General features: G+C 40.6%; 1 protein-coding gene across 2 annotated transcripts; it reads right to left on the bottom strand.

Annotated features, from left to right (window-relative positions):
- Positions 1-929: 929 nt before the first annotated feature.
- Positions 930-12,449, bottom strand: SNX20 (sorting nexin 20). 2 transcript variants are annotated; one of them, XM_082319536.1, is made up of 5 exons: positions 12,328-12,449; positions 11,337-11,441; positions 10,066-10,243; positions 8,245-8,396; positions 930-5,682 (listed from the first exon to the last, which is right to left on the bottom strand). In XM_082319536.1, exons 3-5 carry the CDS (start codon positions 10,229-10,231, stop codon positions 5,014-5,016), a joined length of 987 nt encoding a protein of 328 aa, XP_082175662.1. In that variant the 5' UTR covers positions 10,232-10,243; positions 11,337-11,441; positions 12,328-12,449; the 3' UTR covers positions 930-5,013. The 2 variants fall into 2 exon arrangements, with proteins under 2 accessions (XP_082175662.1, XP_082175663.1); XM_082319537.1 differs by lacking the exon at positions 11,337-11,441.
- Positions 12,450-18,435: the final 5,986 nt, after the last annotated feature.

The following is an 18,435-nucleotide window of genomic DNA, read 5'->3' as shown; positions in this document are numbered from 1 at the left end:
AATAACAGATTGCTAGCATATATGGTACTCTGCAGTGGTTGTGTGATTCTTCTTGTTTAGACTACAAGAGCAGCGGAAAGAAATACAGGAGTTCTAAGAAATGCTTAAAACTAGAAAAATGTATTTGAAAATATTTTTCTGTTCCTTCTTGTGGAAAATGATATTGAAGCCTGGAGGTTTTTTTATATATTCTAAAAATCTCTTGTGCAAGACTTTCTGCTTTGTTATTTTTATGAAGTAGTGATTAAAATATTTTCCCTATTCAACCACTTATTAGTTCTTCAAATATATTAATTAGTCAGACTTACTCAACTGTTTTCTCTTCCATAGACATCACATGCAATTGTCTCAGGTGTATGATATCAGGCAAGAATTAAGCTGTGTTGCAGTTGTCCGTGCAAGATGAACTTAAGAACATGCAACTCTGACATGTCTCTGTTTTGCAAAGCTGTGATGCCAGTTGTGCTTAACTATTTCTCCAGACAGTTAGTGTGGTCTCCAGACCACTGTATTAGACTTTGGGAATAATCACTTCTCTTATTTGTACCACAATTCCCTCAGCTGTAAAATGAGGAAAATGATACAGTGGAATGTACTGATAAAATATAAGTAAAACATAGCTTTATAGAAGAGGGGAAAGCGATATTGGTATTCAAAAGAAATCTGAGATTTGATTAGACTTGATCAAGGTCACTCAGTGGGCTTGTAACATTGCCAAGAGCAGAGCTTGGGTCTCCAGACATTCTGTCTGTTGACTCCAGCTGCCTTCCAGGTACAGAGAATGGCTGATGAATGTTAATAATACAAACAGGACAAAAGCCAGCAACTGCTCATTTCCATTTATTTTATTAAACCAAAGAAATTTTTTGTAAAAAGCGCACATTGTTTTGGGAGACAGGAAATGGATGAAATGGATTTATTTATAAAACAGGCTTTTATCACTCAAATATTGTACAGCAATGAAGAGTGGAAGTGAAATGGCTGTCTGGAAGCAGGAACCACCTGCTAACTTAATTTATGTTCCGTTCTTGCATATGTGGTAGTGCCAGAGTTTCCTTCTTCCACAATAGCTTCACTGATGCAGTACTATTCACTTTTGCTGGCCTGGCACCTGGACAGGTGGGATGTGTACTCTGGGGACAGCAAGCAAACGCCATGGAGAGTACACAAGGATTTTAGTTGTTGTTTCTTCTTAACGAGTTAAGGAAGGGCAGTAGAGAAGCAAGACAGGTAGATGTGGATGAAAATTTTAGCTATTTCCTTTTTGAGCCATCCTCAAAACATTATTCAGAGGAAAAACAAGATGTGGTGGCAGGTGGAGAGCACCCATTTAGATTCTACACATCTTATGAAAAAGTCAGGACACATTCAGTTCACGAATGGGGGCTCTGCAGCCACTACTGTATCCCTGCACCAGGCAATGTTAATGGGAGAGCCTCATCTTCTCTGACTCCCTGCAGGAAATCTGCCCTACCTGGCTACACATTTTTAACTGTGGAAGATGAAGTCACATGTACAGGCAGAGGGAACCCGGTCCTTGAAGGCTGTCATTCCAAGTGGAAGGTAATAGGGTCAGTATGGGAGCAGGAATGCCATTACCTTTTAGTTTAGTAACATGTAACTGCTGAATACTCACTTTTCTGTAAAAATCAAATGAAAAGGAATATGCAGAAGTTGACTTTTGCAATGTGAGTAAATGAAAGCAGAATTCTTTTGGTAGGTCCAACCAGTCTCTGAGACTACACAGCTAAGAAATCAGAACTGGCCGATTGCCTATGGAGCTGATGAGCCAGAATGGTCTGCTGCCCAGTGCAATAAATAGATAATTTTGTAACTAGTATGTAAGGAAAGTAAGGCCTGATTCTAAAATAAGACTGCATTAGTAAAAAACTACACAATCAACAATAAGCGCACAGGTTTGGCAACTTACTGCCTCAAGTTCTCTTCCATTTCAAGATATCCTCAAGAAATAGGCTTGTATAAATCAAAATTGCCTCCATCCCAATGCACATTTCTAAGTTAAATGTTGGAGTTAACTTATTTGGTCAAGTTTCACAGCTTTTCTGGTCAGTGAGTACTGAAAACCTGAATGAGGAAACTTTACTGGGGAAGTACTGGGTGAGGAAATAGGGGCACAGAGGTTATATTACTTCTTCAGACCAAGTCTGTGGCAGAGCTCCAGGTGAAATCCAGGCCCCCTGGGTCCCCATTCATTGCCATCACTGTACTAGCTTTCTCTTTCCAAAGATTTTCAATGTCATCTCTGAAAAGATTAATAAATCTGAAGGTCACAGGCTCTGCATTTGTAGGAAGGGAATACATACATGATTTGCTTGGGGGAGGCTGAATTGTTGGGGAGATTTTAATTTTGTTGTATTGTAATAGTAATGAAATCACAAACTGATTTTATGAACACTACGCTTGACCCTCTGATGACACATGCTGTAGGCTCTGCAGACTCATACACGAAGCAGCTTGACTGAAAGTCTCAATGTAGCAGAAATTGAAATCAGCCCTTTGAGCGAGGCACATGACATGTTCTTCCTGGGTAGCTCTGAAGATGATGTGGCTGACTGGTTGCCACAGATGCCCCACTGAAAAGGCTCTCCAGTGTTGGGGAATTATCCAACAGACACAATGTTCTTTCTTCACACCATTCCTGTATTTATTTAGTTCATTTTCCTCTGCCTTCTGGTGGGTAGGGACAAAGTGACCTATTCTAGAACCATTATGCTGACAAAACTCTGTTAGTACATTATATGGAAAAGCATTCTCAGATGAAATTCGGCTTATACCAACAAAACGGGGTGGGGGGCACTGTTTATTTTAGTGCCTTCTGATTTATGTAAATTTTTCTCTTAGCCAAATAAGCACCTCCTCATATTCCTAATGTGCACTGCCATGCCAACAAAAATTGGTTAGCTTTGGATCAGTTAATCCTTCAGAGATGGAAAGTTATAGCATTTCCACAAGGAAAGGTTAAGTAGGACCTCTTTGATGTGCCACTTTCCTGGTACTTGTCCGTGCTAGACAGCATGTACTTAGGGACCCTCTAATCTTGCAGTCAGCTGCAGGGTGAGGGTCTGTGGACACAATTAGCTACTCACACACAGTCCCATAGGAACCTGAAGAGAATCCAAGGCAGTTGTGCCTGGGACGCTGCACGCAATGAGTGGAGGGAGCAAAAGGGGGGAAATTATTTTTCCCTATTCTTTCGGTCTTTCTCCACAAACTGCTGTGGAGATAGAGCGGCGTGACGGCCATGCTTCCTTTCTGCCTTAACTCCAAGTCGCCTGGGTGTGATGCAGACCCTAGACATGCTTTCTTCTTCGCCACTTTGTTACTGATTCAGACACGGTCCTCTAAGAAGGTGTTACCTTTGATCCATTTTAACTCTCCTGCAATGTGGTATGCTGTGGCAAGATTAGTCCTTAAGTCTCTTATTTAATCACTCTTAATTCTCTTACTTCTGGTATAACTAGAAAAAATAATAATTGCCAAACAACAAATAATCCACATATTTTGAGTTTAATGCCTAGCTGTTAATAGCTACTTAAAATATTAACTTTCCACCCTAGACACTCCTATTATTCTGTATTTTTTGCAAGCCATCCTTCTTATAAGAATGCACAGCAATGTTTTTCAGGTTCAGTGCACTTTCCATTAGCTGATTCTTTTATGTGTCTGGGAGGTAAGTTAATACAGTTATTCCTGATTTATAGACAGTGTCATTGTGGTGCACGTAGTATCTGTACCTGGGGTACAGGCCTGAAAATACTAGTGGACTACGTTCAGCAGAGAATACTGACCCATGCTAGTATGACATGTTAATTACAGTATTTATAAGAATTAATTTACCAGATTATTAAAATAAGTGTATGGGAGAAATAATAGAGTTGAGGGAAATTATAGAAGCAGGTAAATAGAGACTTTTTGGGCTCTTATGAAGCTTTCACAGGAGCGTTAAGTCCAAGACAAGCTCAGTATTTGTATATATGGGTTGGATCCCTGAAATAACAAATTGTAATATTGCAGTTCCACCAAGATGGTATTTGCATGGTGTACAAGGCTGTAAAACTAAGGCAATGCCCAATTTACATAAACTTCTAAAAGGCAACAGGGAAGCACATGCTTAACACAGACTGTCTGTTAACCATGTGTCTCACAGCTTGATAATCAGAATTAAATGCTAGCATTATATTAGCCAGATGTTCTCCTCAACAGCACCCTTCTGTGGTTCCTTTCCATTATGTATATAGTGCATGTGTTAAGAATTTTCCACCCCGGTCAGAGCTGTACTTAAAGGTCACCCCAAACAAGAATGTGCCTTCAATGCAAGTCATAAAACTGTATCAGCTACAAAAGGGAAATGAAGCATATTCCCTCATCTCTGATGGAATGATCATCGCTTGTATTTTTTGCTCCTACTGAAGTTGATTGTAAATCTTCCCCCCAGGTCCTCCCACCCAAGCAGTTGACTGCAGTGGGAACAGGACCAGTCTCATCATTCTCAGAAATGGCAGGTGTTGTTTGACCAGGCTTCAGCTGGAGGAGTAAAAAACTACATTCAGTGTCTGAAGATGGATCTTTTAGATTGCATCAACTGAGAAGATATTTCTCTTCTTGAAAGGAAGTAGCTTCCACATGAGCAAGCAATGCCTCTGATTCTGCAGATCCTTAAGAGCTTTATTAATTGTATTTTCCTATTCTGGCTTCTCACACGAAATAGGTTGTGTTCAAAATAAGCAAATCATAAATGATTTTTTGTTGCAAATTTCTTTCCAAAAATCTTAATAAGTTTAGGTGCTCTCATATCTGTAGAGTAAATATAATATTTTCCAACATAAATGTTAATGTCCCTTTTGAACATGAAAGATATTTGATTTAATTTTTTTCTATTAATATAAAATTATGTTAGCCAAACAGGTAATTTCCAGTTCTTACTCTTTCAAGAGTTTGTATTTGGGAAAAGGACCTGAGAGTTTTGTTCTTTAATGAACTTTTTTCTTGTGTTCATTGTAGGTACTCCCGAACTGCAAGTTCTTTCAGGGTAAAAACCCGTATGGGATCTTTTTTTGCCTTCCATTCTTCCAGTTTTTCTTGCAAAGACAGAAAATCCTTGCCAAGTTCATATGCCAAAGTGATCATCGTTTCCAGCAATGGAATGTAATATCTGTGGCTGGTATGCACACGAAGGCGTGATAGAGCTTTTTCTGCATATTCAAAGGCACTTGCTAGGTTGTCCAGGTCCTTGTGGCACACCACGATAGCACAGAGAGTAGGGACAATTGAGACAGGGTTGCCTCTCGTCAGCCTTTCCTGCAGACCAATGACTTCTAAAAGGATTTCCAAAGCTTTGGTGTACTGGCCACCCCGCAGGCAACCATATGCTTCCTGAAGCTCTGGCCTTGTTAAAAAGTCGATAAATTTTTTCGATCTTCGGATATATTTCATAGAATATAGAAGTCTCAGGTAGTCCTTGAAGGCTAATTTTCTCTCATTGATTATTTCTTCTGTGAAGTTCCCTGTTAGAGTTTTTTTGGGAAAGGTCACATCTTCCATTTCTTCACTAAACTCCTCCAGCAGATTTCTGTGCAGTTTCTCAAAATCGGAATAACGCCGTTCAATTACAGACTTGTTGCTGTCAAAACTTCCTGTTTGCAAAATGATGATTTTATACATCTAAACACAATAAAACAGAAAAATAAACATGAGAAGGACCATTCCAGCCCCAGTGCAGTCAGATTTTGTCTGTTATTGTGCTTCTATATTCCACCAGCCGAAACCTTCCCGCACCAATTTTATGTGTGTAATCTTTCTACTCCTATGGCTTATAGCAGTGCTGCTAAATTAGTTGCTGCCTGAGATTATGGTGCATGCTCAGTGTAGGCCTGATCTTTGAAATATGCAGCCATCAAATTAATAATTCCCACCTCCTGCTGTTTTGGATTTTTGTCACCAGACTTAGCCTTAGCGTGTAAATAAGTTCTAGATAAACAATACACTAACAGATCCCATCCTGCAGGGTGCTGGGAATGGTGAACTAGCAGCAGACTGAAGCATGTAAAATCACTTACAAAGCATTTCTGTAGCTGTACTTTGTTTATAACAGCCATGGCTGCTGCAATCAATCATCTTCAGTGAACTGAATGGATTTCCCAGACTTAATGTTTAATGTAATCTATTTTACATTGGTCGTAATACTCAGAAATGTTGTTTGTATCAGACATTTCTAGGGATTTGGGGGTGTTATTAATGCTGTGAAAGAAGAAGGAGTATTTGGCAGTAATATTTGGTGTGTGCAAAAATAAGATGGAGCAACTCCAAAGCCTTTTTTCCCCTCTAAATCATTGTCCTGTTATTCAAACTTACTTGGCATATAAATAATGCAAAAAAATGTGACATTTCTATAAAAATCTGTTTGCTATCCAAAATCCTTCACTAACAGCTAACAGCAATGCTGTCCCACATTAACAGTACTCAAGAGTATGTCTTCCTCAGCTCTTCACCAGCCTCAAAATGACTATAATAAGTGTGATATTAGAAAAATAACTGCAAAATAAAATTGTGTGGTTTGTGTTGTACAAATAGATTTTCTTCTGGTCCTGATCCAAGCATATGATGTTGAGGAAGGGCCAAATCCCTAATGTGCGTAAACCAGTGGAGCTCCACTGAAGCCAGCTTTACTGTGTCATTGTACACCAGCTAAGGACACGGACTGTTGCCCTTGCTGGCTTTTAGATGATGATCATGTTCACATTCAACTTCACCCTGTTCCCACTGAATTATATGGGAACTGGAGCAGTTCTACTCATGCCAGTTGTTTTCTTTGCTGCTGTTGAAGGGAGCAAACCAGTACTAGCACTAGTGTCTGTCTGATTATCTTCCTTGTTTTTCCTTAAAGAGAAATTCTCTCTTTTAATCTTCGTAAATGATCTTTACAGGCATTCCTTGAAAGTCTTCTAAATTTGAGCTGACTTCTCTGATCTCTTTTCATTTGTAAGCTCTGTGACATTTTTGCTATACTTTGTCCTGCTCCCTGCTGAAAAGTGTATATATGCCTGACGCATATCCAAAACAATCATAAGAGCAATTTTTTAAGCTATCATTTTATCAAGGGCAGCTAAGTGAATAATTTACAAGTACTTGTTTTTTTTTTATTTGTGGAGTGTTCATGAAAAAGGGAAGAAATACCATTTAATTAGACTATCATTCAAATTGGCTAAATTTTGTTGTAATGTAAATCTTTTTGGCTAGGTGTGTAACATGGCTAAGTTTAACTGCTTGCACGAATGGTGAATGATACTCTTGTTCTCATACAGTTATATTAAAATAATTTTTAACTGTTCAACAAACTGGATACTATTGAGTGTATGCAAGAATGGCAGCATCTAAGTAGGTGTGTATAGCATGCAACAAGGTCTTAGGACAGTCTCCAGAACATTTACCTGCTTCAAATTCTACCGAGCTGCATCACCCAGTACCAGCAACACTGGTATGATGCTTAGCATTTTTTATCTGCAGATCTCAGAGGTTGTTGCAAACGAGGAAAACATCCCTATCTGAATTTCACAGGAGTACTGAAAGAGACTGGCTCTAGATCAGTCTTCCTGAAGGCCAGGAGCAGAATCAGAAATAAAAACCAAGTCTCAGTACTGTGAGTAAGGATACCAAAATCCAACCTGTTCTGTTGTTCCTGTCCCTCATACTCATGTTTCACCTTAAAAATATGACAGAAATATGCCATCTAATGGAGCTCTAGGTAGGAAAGGGGAATGATCCCAAGTGATCTAGCTGGAGGATGTCTTAGACTGTCAACATCAAAGAATTTTGCATTTGTGCTAACAAAAATCTCTGATGTGGAAGTTATACAAATGCAATGCAGCTGCTACAGCAGGCTAGCTCAGTGGAAGTGTAGCTATATTGATATTTTTATATTTATTTGTGTGAATTTCCTTAATGTTGACAAGCCTCTGGGTGTTAAGGATACTCAAGCTACTAATTTACTTGATACCACTTTTCCACTGCTGCAGATTTTGTGAACTGACTGTCAGAGGGTTTTTTTAGGGGCAGATTCCACCAGCTATGCCCATGTGAGAACAGGTTCTACTCGATATGATCACGGCTTGCAAAACTTGGCCCTCAGTAAGGCTTTCATGTAGTGAGGCATGCTGTGTGCTGTGCAGACCCCTGTAGAGTGAATAAAAATTAATGATTTTCTTACTTATTAATGTCTTAGCTTACCACATATTTAGATAAGTGGTGCTCTACAATTCTGGTTGATGGGATTTCAAAAACGAGTTTGACTTGTCTGCACTGGCTTTTTTCATTCCTCCAGTATTCCTGAAGCTCCTTAGTGGTCATCGAAGAGTTGGGACTTAGGGATGCACTGGAATCTAAAACCAATGTATTTAGTATTTCAGATTAGAACTTTTGCATTTGGAAAGAAAACTCTTATGCATTTATTGTGAAAGGAGAGCCTAGAATTTCTGTTGTTGTAACAGCAAGACCTAAAGACTGTTAAAATAAGCGATTTCACTGCTAATAAAGACAGGTCCAGATTCTTTGAGGAAACCTGTTGTGGCCTGAAATTTTGAAAGGCACCAAATTGGCTGCAGAATACAAAGTTACAGAAAAAATACTGACAAGAAGTATTGTATGTCTAGGTTGTAACCTTGGGCACAGTCTGAGCAGGGTGTATGCTTCACCATACCAGAAGTAGCCCTAAGAAACGCCGACTCAAGTCTTCCAAATCAGATGTTTCTCGAGGCTTCTTTGTTGCTAAAAGGAGGAGATAGTACAATGCAGCTGCAAATTCAGACATAGATTCAAATACCGACCCTATTCAAATATTGGGTTTGTGCAGCAACAGGTGAAAGCTGAGAAAACATGAATATCCTAACCTTAAAGGAGAAACTTGGATAACCAGCTCAGCTGAAGGAGGAATTCTCACATCCTCTTCTTTTGTCGTTGAACTGATGCCACCGTTCAGCTATAAATATTTTTATATACCTCCCTCCCTTCCTCTCTCTCTCCCCCCACAGTCACATACACACACAAACATATATATATGCATATATAAAAATGTAGGACAGCTCGTTGAAGAGTTTGCTTACAGGGGAATTCAATGTAGCTTTTCAAAAGGGTGATTTCTCTGTCTTTGAAATCTACTGACAACAGTTTTCATCAGGTGGCATATAGGCTAGCAAAGTGGATAAAAGAAATGGCATGTTTGTATTTCAGTGGGCACACCAGTCCCAATTTCTTATCAATAATGTCTCTGTCGATGCAGTCAGCTGAAGTCAGTCTGCAATGTATCTAACATTCTGACAATGGAGGTGAATGACCACAAATGAATGGGAAGATAGATAACAGCTTGATGCAGAAATAGAATTGTAAAGGCACCATAGTACTCTTTCAGTCACCCCACTTTTACATGTTCTTAATCATTTGGCCATACAGTTTCAATTATCAAGGCCTTTGGGGTTTGGCTCAATCCCTACTAAGCATATATCTCCTGAGACATGGTGTTTATGACATCTTTGCAGGCTGAAAATCCTGATGAAATTATATATATTTTGGATTATATATAAGAATTTATTTAGTAACAGATGACAGCAATCTTAGGCATAGTAAAAGTTCAATGCTGCCTCTTCATAAGGCGTGTGAGAGACTACTGCTTGAGATTAGCTTCAATCCAGTTCTTGGTGTCCTTGCTGATACTGCCAAGAAGTTCAGATTTTGTGATGTACAGAAAGTGCACTCCTGAGACAGGCCATCTGATGATCACTGCTTTGGTCCCTGGTGTGTAAATTAAATCTGGAATACATTTTAGGCACAAGGGATTTAAAGGGAAAACTCTGTGTGTGTATATACACACCAGGATGTGCATCTGTTTCATTATTGCTACGTTATTACTCTGAGTTTAATCAAGGATTATCTTCAGTGCAGTATAGCAGTGTAAATCTGGACTACTGCTGCAAAAAAATAAACTGAAGTTTTTTATATAAAAGATTAATGGCATCAATAGCTACATGAAAAATAAAATAAAAGGATAGCATCAACCTTGCAGGTCATCTTTTTCTGGGTTTTCTTTTCTCACTTGACATGAAATTTCAGCTTTGGGTTGATTTTGTTCTTCATCAGTTGGACTTGGGGTAGAAAATGTAGTAATCCTGCTTACAGCTTCCAACACCTCCCTTTCTGTTGTGCAGTGTGAGTCTTGGTCCATTGCAAGCTATCACTGAAAGATTACAAAAAATATGACATTCCTTAGTAGCATGCCTTTAGAGGATCCAGCCTGGTAATCTTTTTTATTGACTTACTCATTGTTCTCTGTGAACTTGTATGAGGGCAACTGTAGTTTCATAAAAACTAAAGTAATGAATAGAAATATCTAGATAGCTACCAGTGGAGAATCATTCCTATTACCATTGCCACTGAAAGTGTTTGGATATCTTTTTGGCAGAGTAAAATCAAACATGAAAACCATAAGAAGTTTTGTTGAATAAGATTAGGTGGGGACCTCCATTCTTATCTATAAGAATTTTGTTATAAACTTCAGTGGAGGCAGATTTTTTCTCCTTGTATTTTGCCCTCAAGCTTGCAAGTATGAGTTCAGATGAACTAAAATCTTGGAGATAATCAGTATAACTAGCAGCTTGGCTCTCTTATAATGCTTGAATTTACTGTTCTCAAGACCCCAAAACTTGCCATCTGCTCTTAATCACAACCTGTAGGACAAAATAGGGTGATATCTAAAATAGTATACTTTCGTCATATTTCACAGTTTCACATTCTCTTCAGAGACTTGTCTCTGTACTTTAAGAACAAAACAACTGACTCTGACAATTGCTAGGTGGAAGGAGAACTGAGTTTTCTTATTATTATTCAGAAGCATTCTGCCTTTACTTGTCCTTTTAACCTACATGCTGTGCTTGTAGTAGATCTGTATGCCTGTTCTGCTAGGACTACTATTTTACCACATACTGATAAAATGCCTAACATAATATATTCCTATTCCATGGATCAGACTGGCCATTCTGCCGCATAAATGTCTCCCCAGGATTTTTTTTTTTTTTTTAAAAACTACCTGTTACATCATTGTGTTATACTACCAGTTGAAAAAGTTCTAAGAGCATCCTAACTTCTTTGCAGGGTGCTGTGTTCTGTTAGTTAGCATGAGAGAAGTGTTGCTCACAATTCAGCCAACAGGTGAAAATCAAATAACATAAAAACCTACTTCAAAAAAAAACAAGTCTCCCTGCTACAAATGTAAAAATAATGCCCAAGCAGCGGTTATTAAGTAATGAGAGGATTTAGGACAGGGATGTTACCACATATCATCTTGCCTCCACTTGTCTACCACAGTTATGCAATGCTGGATACAGAGGTGAGGAAACTCCTTCAGCAGACCTATTGATTTCTGGCAAACTGCGAGGCTATAAAAAGAAAAGCGATTACTTTCCCCACTGGAAATAAGGGAAGTGCAAACCACTTTCCTCTAACAGAAACCCTTCCTTTGCCTGTCTTGGACAAGCAAGTACATATGCGTTGTCATCCTTCTTAACAAAAACATCGTGGAAGCCTTTATTTTTGGACTTCAGACTAGGACGTGAAAGTTCTCTACTGTTCTTCTAGTCCTCCTTAAGATCTGCTTTTTGAATGTGAAGAGTAGCCACCTACTTATCGTCTAACTGCTCAGTCTTTTGAAAATCATGACAGTTTATCCCAAGAACATAAACTTGCAAATATTTGTTTTTAATGTAAAGATAATCTCAAATATACTAGATTAAATGAGGAATCTGAAAATGGCTGAACAAATTTAAATGACAACTTTTTTCTTGGTTGTGAGTTGGTATAACCTTATAAGCAAAATTGTGTTTATATTCAAGATATATATCTTTATACATATGCATAACTTTATATACATAAAATATGTTTATATATGTGTGTAGATATACAAAAAATACCACTTTAAAACATGATTTGCCAAAGAAACACAACACACTTGTAAACAGAAGAATGCAGAGGTGAACATTATGATATACAAGTCTTTGTCTTGAATATATCTGCCTTGAAAACTATCTGTACTTCATATAAACAGTTTCGTTTTTGCAGCTAAAAATCATTGTAAGCGCTTTTAACTACGCTACTATTTATTTTTACATTAAAAAAAATTCCAAAACAACACAAAAAACCTGTAATGAATTACACAATTTCACTTTGAGCAGACACTCATCCTGTTCCGTTTCAGGGTAAATGCCACTCCAACTGCTTCACTGAGTTATAAGTAACACTAGAAACTGAAGCACACAGAATACTTACCTGGAAACTGCGAAGAGCTTTTAATTGTGGTGCATGTGTAGTCTGTACGAAGTCATGAAAAGCCTGCTTTGCATTTTCAAAACGCAGAAATGTCTGTGTTTTCTTCTAACAGACACATTCTGTGTTTTATAAAAAGGAAGGAAGAAGTCTTGATTAAATCAGACTTCCTCGTCCAATTGGCTCACTGGTTCAGCGCTGACTGATTACGCATGAAATTTCCTATCTGCCTCGAACAGCCCTTGTGTTGCCTGCGGGCGAGGCATGGCCTGTTGTTCGCAGTGCAGCTCCAGCAGCCAAGGGCAGGTTTGCAAACCCGAGTGTCAGGATTACACGTGCAAAGACAAAGTCTGGCAGAGGAAAGAGTTCAACAGTAAATAGAATTACAAGATCAATGAAAACTTCTCTGCATGGATTTCTGAAACCAAAAAAAACACACAGCAAAAGAGATTAGGAAAAAAGAGCCAAATATGTAACCATACTTATGTGGAAAAATATGCCCCTTGGGACATCTTTAAAAGACAGACTTAACATCCAGTTCAGAAAAGAAAATGCAGATGGTACCACAATAAATAGCCTCACTCTATGTAAACTTGCACTTCTGACAGAAATCCCAATTCCGCACAGTGCTTAAACATATGATTAATTTCAAATATCTGCTTAATTAAAGTTCAAAAAGGAGCATTATCATATCTGACGTGACTGCTAAACTTGAAATGTGCTTATGTGTGTGCCTAAAATTAATCCTGTGCTTAAATTCTTCGTTGAACTGAGGACAAAGTGAAGAAGAATGACGCATTAATCCACAAGTCCGTTGGCCCAGATGCTTCCTTTTGCAGTTCACTTCACTTTGGAAATTTTGTTTGAAACATCAGGATAGCTATTTCTGGGGTAAATAATATGGATGCTATCTTTTTTTAGTAATGCAAGTTTCCCCATTGCCAAAGCTCACTCACTGAAAAACCAAGCGATTTTAATGCGGCACAAATGTGGGAGGCAAACATCCAAAGGACCACATGGATCCTGCCCCACACATTCCTTTAGAACAAACAATTTAAAATAATGTAAAACCAGGGCCATAAACTGGCAATGCTTCTCTTCTGCTTTATTTGCAACATAAAACAATGCCAACTTTAACTTGGACTCAGTCTAAATGTAGAAGTTTTGCCAAAATAGCTGTCAGAATGATGAAAAATCACTCCCATGCAGCTCCAGCCATACTGGCAAAAGCCCTAGTGTAGATGCCGTTATATTGGCAGAGTCCTTTAGCCAGTTTAGCACGTTCCATGTGGAAAGTGATTTAAGTTACACCAGAAAAGAAATCTGTGCTTGCCAATACAGCTCTAAGGTGTAGCTATACCAGCCAACCCTTTTAAGTGTAGACAAGACATGGGTTTCTGGCTCAGTCTCATTCCTTTAAAGTTAGATTTATGGGTTTGGTTACAATTGTGAGCAAAAACCAAGGGGGATTTCAGTGCATTTCACTCACACTGACAGTTCACAGATGTATCTAAGCTTTGAATTCTGAATCTGTTAATTTATGTGTTGCCAAAAAGCAATGTATTATTTTGTGATGCTTAGTGCTATTGTCTTGCTCTTGATAAAGCTAAAAGAAAAGAGGAAAGTACATTTTTCAGTATATTACGTGTGACCTCTACTTTCAATTATTTCAGATAAGTAAGTTCTAGTCAAATTAACCTGGATGATTAAAAAAACCTGAAATCTGTTATTATGAGCATGGCTGACTGATATGAAATAATTTACAAATCAAGGGTGTTCTGCAAGAATTCTGTGTGTCTCAGTAGAGCCAGCTGTTATGGTCGCTGCTGGTTCCTGAACGGGTTCCTCGTGCCCAGGAGCCGTCACATCCACAGTGGGTGTAGCAGGCTGCTCCTCCTCATCCTGCTCCCATGAGGTCAGGTTTGGTCCAGACAGCGCCTGGCCCTTCACTGGGACCCAGTGTTGTTAATCTGGCAGCGTTTTACTTTCCTAAATGTCTACTTGATAAGCACATTAAAAAAAAGTGGTGTTTGCTACCAGAATGCATAACTAGTATCTTTCTTTTTATATTCTCAGTTCCACTTCCAACAGTCAAATACTGTGTAAAGGCTTAAGCAGTGGAAAAGGGGAATTTTCACAATGGCAGCATACCATTCTGAGAGATGGGCAAGTGCGCTTACACCATCAATTTATCTGACTGTTCATAAAACTGGCAAATTTTCATGGAAAAGCATGTTCCGTCATAGTCAGTGATGGAAAAGGGATCCTCATGCACTGGCTCACTCAGAGTTTGTATTCTGTGAAAGCACTGACTTTGTCTGGCATGCATAAAGAGCAGAGTGTTAAAATGCATCTACCAAGGGATATGGAAAAAGAGGGCTCTGCAATAACATAGGAGCAAAGCAAGGTTAAAATCGTAATGCTGCAGTACATAAAAGTGGTTGTCATAAGAGTGACGTCCTCCATACTGATTTAAGACGAAAGGACTCATTTTAAGAAGACTAACCTGAAAGCTTATGTCTAAAACCTGGTAACCAGCCACCAGATGATCTAGCCTTGCGATACCATGCTAAAGGTGCCTGTATTGAAAGACTGTATTTGTGCTTTTGATGATAGTTAAAGAACCAGAAGGGACTGCTGCAATAGTGTAAAATATCCTGCCTTGATTTATACCCTGATTTGGGCAGTTAGCATTTTCCCAATCAGATAGATTACACAAACCCAGACAGACACAATATTTAACCATGGAATACAAAGCTGGTATCAGCTTGAAAAACTGTGAGATAAACCAATGTTATATACAAACTGCAGTTTACAGCCAGATTTTACTGGCATTTTATTATAGGCACAGCAAGCTCTTATTCTTGTTAAAGAACGTGGTTGTAATATCCCTATTACAAAATACTTTTCAGCTTCTATCCGAAGAAATCCAGCTTCAGGCAACCTCATGGAGTCTGTGCTGCTTTTCCCTCTCAGGCCCCAAACTATGTAACTAAACCTTATTTATTTTACCAAATCATTCATCAAAACTGTAGATAATGTGAAAAAACCAAGAGGAGGCAGAAATACCTAACATATTTATCCAAGTTCCCTTTTATCACATAACTAATATTTAGAAAGTGTTGTAATGTTGCCTTTGATGCTTCTGCAAGAACCTTTCCTCTCTTTTTTTTTAATGCAGCTGGATAAATACCTACCATTTCCATGTTTAAAGTAGCAGAAAAATTCAGCTGTTCTGCATGAATGTTCTGCACTTTTGGGGTGATGCTGTGATAAATGAATACCGTACTCCTATCCTGGCACAGCACTAAATTCTGTTCCATGCTATTTATATAATGTTTAATTGTATAGCGTTGTGTCATTTGAAAGTGGAATTTGTTTACTATACTTCATTATTACAAAACATGTCCCTTCTAAGTTATAACTTGCCGTTTGATGGCAAGTATCTTGTGCTGGTGTTACTGACAGGGTTTTCAACATGAAAGAAAAGTAACAGGCCCATTTTACACTGCCAAAGCCCTGTTATCACTTTACAACTCCTTTATACTTCTAAAGGAGTATGAAGGAGCTTTAGAGTAAACAACAGTCTTGGCCTGCCTTTCATCTGGGGTCTGTCAGTGACACAGAGCTGTAACGCAAGCCCAGTGGGTCAATAGGATATTAACGGGGGTTCAATTGCACAAGCACTATTCTGCCTGTAGAATGACAGACGTTCTGAACGGTTTGTGTTGGTCATTTTTCCTGCTGAAATCATAAGAGGCGTAAGCACATAATTACATGGACTAGAGAAATATTTTTAAATATTTGGTTTTGAGTTACTAGGTATACCACATATAGTCATTCCCATCCAGTATTTTGATATTTTATTCTTATGATGTGTCTGTCTTCTTTTCTTCTCAGATGTAACTATGGTGTACTTAGGCTAATACTTACAATCACATTGCATGTGTAATTTATTTATACCCAAAATGTAAACATAATGAAATTCAGGATAACAGGATTTATAGCAGACACGCTAATGCATTTTGTAGTAGCATAAAAGGCAGCTCTACAAATGGAGGAAAATGCAGCTGCTGTGTATAGATAGCCACCTTGAGGATTAGCAGAGCATAACTTGGGTTTACTGTGTGCTCTTCTGCAAACTGAAGAAATGTAATGCATAAATCTTAGTATCTTTTCACTACTGTTTATTCTTTAAAAATGCAATTTTGCTCTTAAGTGACTAAACAAAGTGATTAGTGTGAGCATTCATTCCACAGTAGATGGAATCTCATTGTTTCCTCGGGAGTTTCCAATAAACTCCTGGTTTCTGACCCTCAGGCTGTGTCCTTTCCCCCTGTGGCTGTGGGCAGGCACCCACACTACCAAGGGCCCGCGTCCACCTTCCCGCCAACAGCCCTGGGAGTGACCCACCTCCCTTCAGAGCTCAGAAGCAGGGGCCCCAGCCCCGACGCGGGGCTGCATTGGATCTGCTTACTGACCGTCTCTCTAGATTCTGGAGATCTATAGGGAACAGGATGAACTGGAACAGCCTTTACTTTAGCTAATGTTGAACTGCACATGCTACTAAATTACATAAAAACCTGTATTAAAGGAGCGTTAAAGATGCTAAGAAACTCGGAAAGTGTTTATTTGTATGTCAACATTATTGTAACCACCTTAGGTACATGATCATATGCTATTTTTTTTCCAAAGATGCTTCTCTGTAGGAAGTCCATTTCTAGCAGTACAAAATTTCAGAAGTGTCTTTAAAATGAAACTTAAAGCACCAGTTTAGAATACTACATGATCAAAAAAAAGTCTTCTCTAAAAATAAATGTTGTCTTCTGGAAATGCTGAACATGTGAACGGAGCTTTTAAACATAACTGTCCTGTTGAGCAACTCTTTTCTATTCCGGAGGTCATTCTCTCATTCATTATTTAAGAAGAGCTCACTATATATAAAAAACACTGATGCTAAGTGGATAAAATAGACCAGCACTCAGATGACAGTCACATTCAGAAGTAGGTCGGTTAAAGAGGAGCTGGTTTTTATTAAACCAAATATTCAGTGGCATTACTTACATTTCCTGAGAGTAAAAGTATTTCAAAACTGGATACTGAAGCCAGACCCCGTTTGACACCGTGACCAGTCTCTAGGTAACTCTACAGCCGCGGGCTTCGTGAGGGATACTTGAAATTGCCCCCGCCTGCACGAAGCGGCCGAGACCGCTGTACCGGGGGAGACAGCGCGCTGCGGGGCCGCCCTGCAGGGACCCCGCTCCCGCCGCCTCTCCAGCGGGCGCGAGCGGCCGGCGAAACTCAGCCGGCGGCTTCCACCGCGGGGAGGCCTTTGACTGCAGGCAGCCCGCGCGAGCCCCCGGCGAGCCGCCTCCTTCCCGCCTCCGCCTGCTGCCTTTGCAGGGCTGCCGGCCCGGCGGGCTCGGGCAGCGCCGCGCGGCACCCCAGGGCGCCGGCCCCGCCCGCCCCGCGGGACGCCTGCCGGCTGCGGGCCCCGAGCCGCGCTGCGGACCCGGAGCGAGACACGGTCTCGGTTCACCCGGCGGGAGCGCGGAACCGCCGCTGAACGCCCCTCCCCGGCCGCCCGCCCGGCGCACACACCAGCAGGCGGGACTGCCCCCGCCGGGGCGAGCGACGCCGCCGAGCCCCCGGCACGCGCGGGCCCTGAGGGACGGAACCGCGGCGCCCGCCGCCGGGGCGCAGCACCTGCGGCCGCGCGGCGCCCCCAGCCCTGCCGCCGCCAATGGGGACACACGCCCGCGCCATCAAATCAGCGCCGCCGTAGCTCCCGACGTCCCGCCTTCGCGCTCTGGACGGCCAATCAGCGCTCTCAAGGGGGAGCGTTCCGCCAACCGCTTCTTTCTGACCTCCCCGCCCCCTCCTCTGCGGCTCATACAATCCTGATGGAGTGGAAACCCCCGAATCACCTCGTCAGCTGGCGGCGCTCTTCGCCAATAGCGCTACGAAGCGCTGGCGCCGGCGCGTCGTGATTGGCTGTGAGAGAGGCCGGGGGACGAGGGGGCGGGCCCGCCGGGGCAGCAGGGAGCGTTTCGGCGGCCGGAGCGTTGGGCTGCTGTGACGACGATGGGGGAGCGGGGAGCGGGCCGGGCT

Source organism: Platalea leucorodia (genome assembly GCF_965183815.1).
Source record: "Platalea leucorodia genome assembly, chromosome: 8".
In the NCBI taxonomy this organism is placed as follows: Eukaryota; Metazoa; Chordata; class Aves; order Pelecaniformes; family Threskiornithidae; genus Platalea; species Platalea leucorodia.
Note: the sequence above shows the minus strand (reverse complement) of the source record. Positions and strands in the feature narration are given on the sequence as shown.

Excerpts from the sequence above, each read along its gene's own strand:
- SNX20 (XM_082319536.1), bottom strand. The coding sequence starts at position 10,231 with ATGGACCAAGACTCACACTGCACAACAGAAAGGGAGGTGTTGGAAGCT. Across the intron at positions 8,397-10,065 it reads AGAAAAAGATGACCTGCAAG|ATTCCAGTGCATCCCTAAGT; the intron begins GTTGATGCTATC and ends CATTGGTTTTAG. Across the intron at positions 5,683-8,244 it reads ACCACTTATCTAAATATGTG|ATGTATAAAATCATCATTTT; the intron begins GTAAGCTAAGAC and ends TATTGTGTTTAG.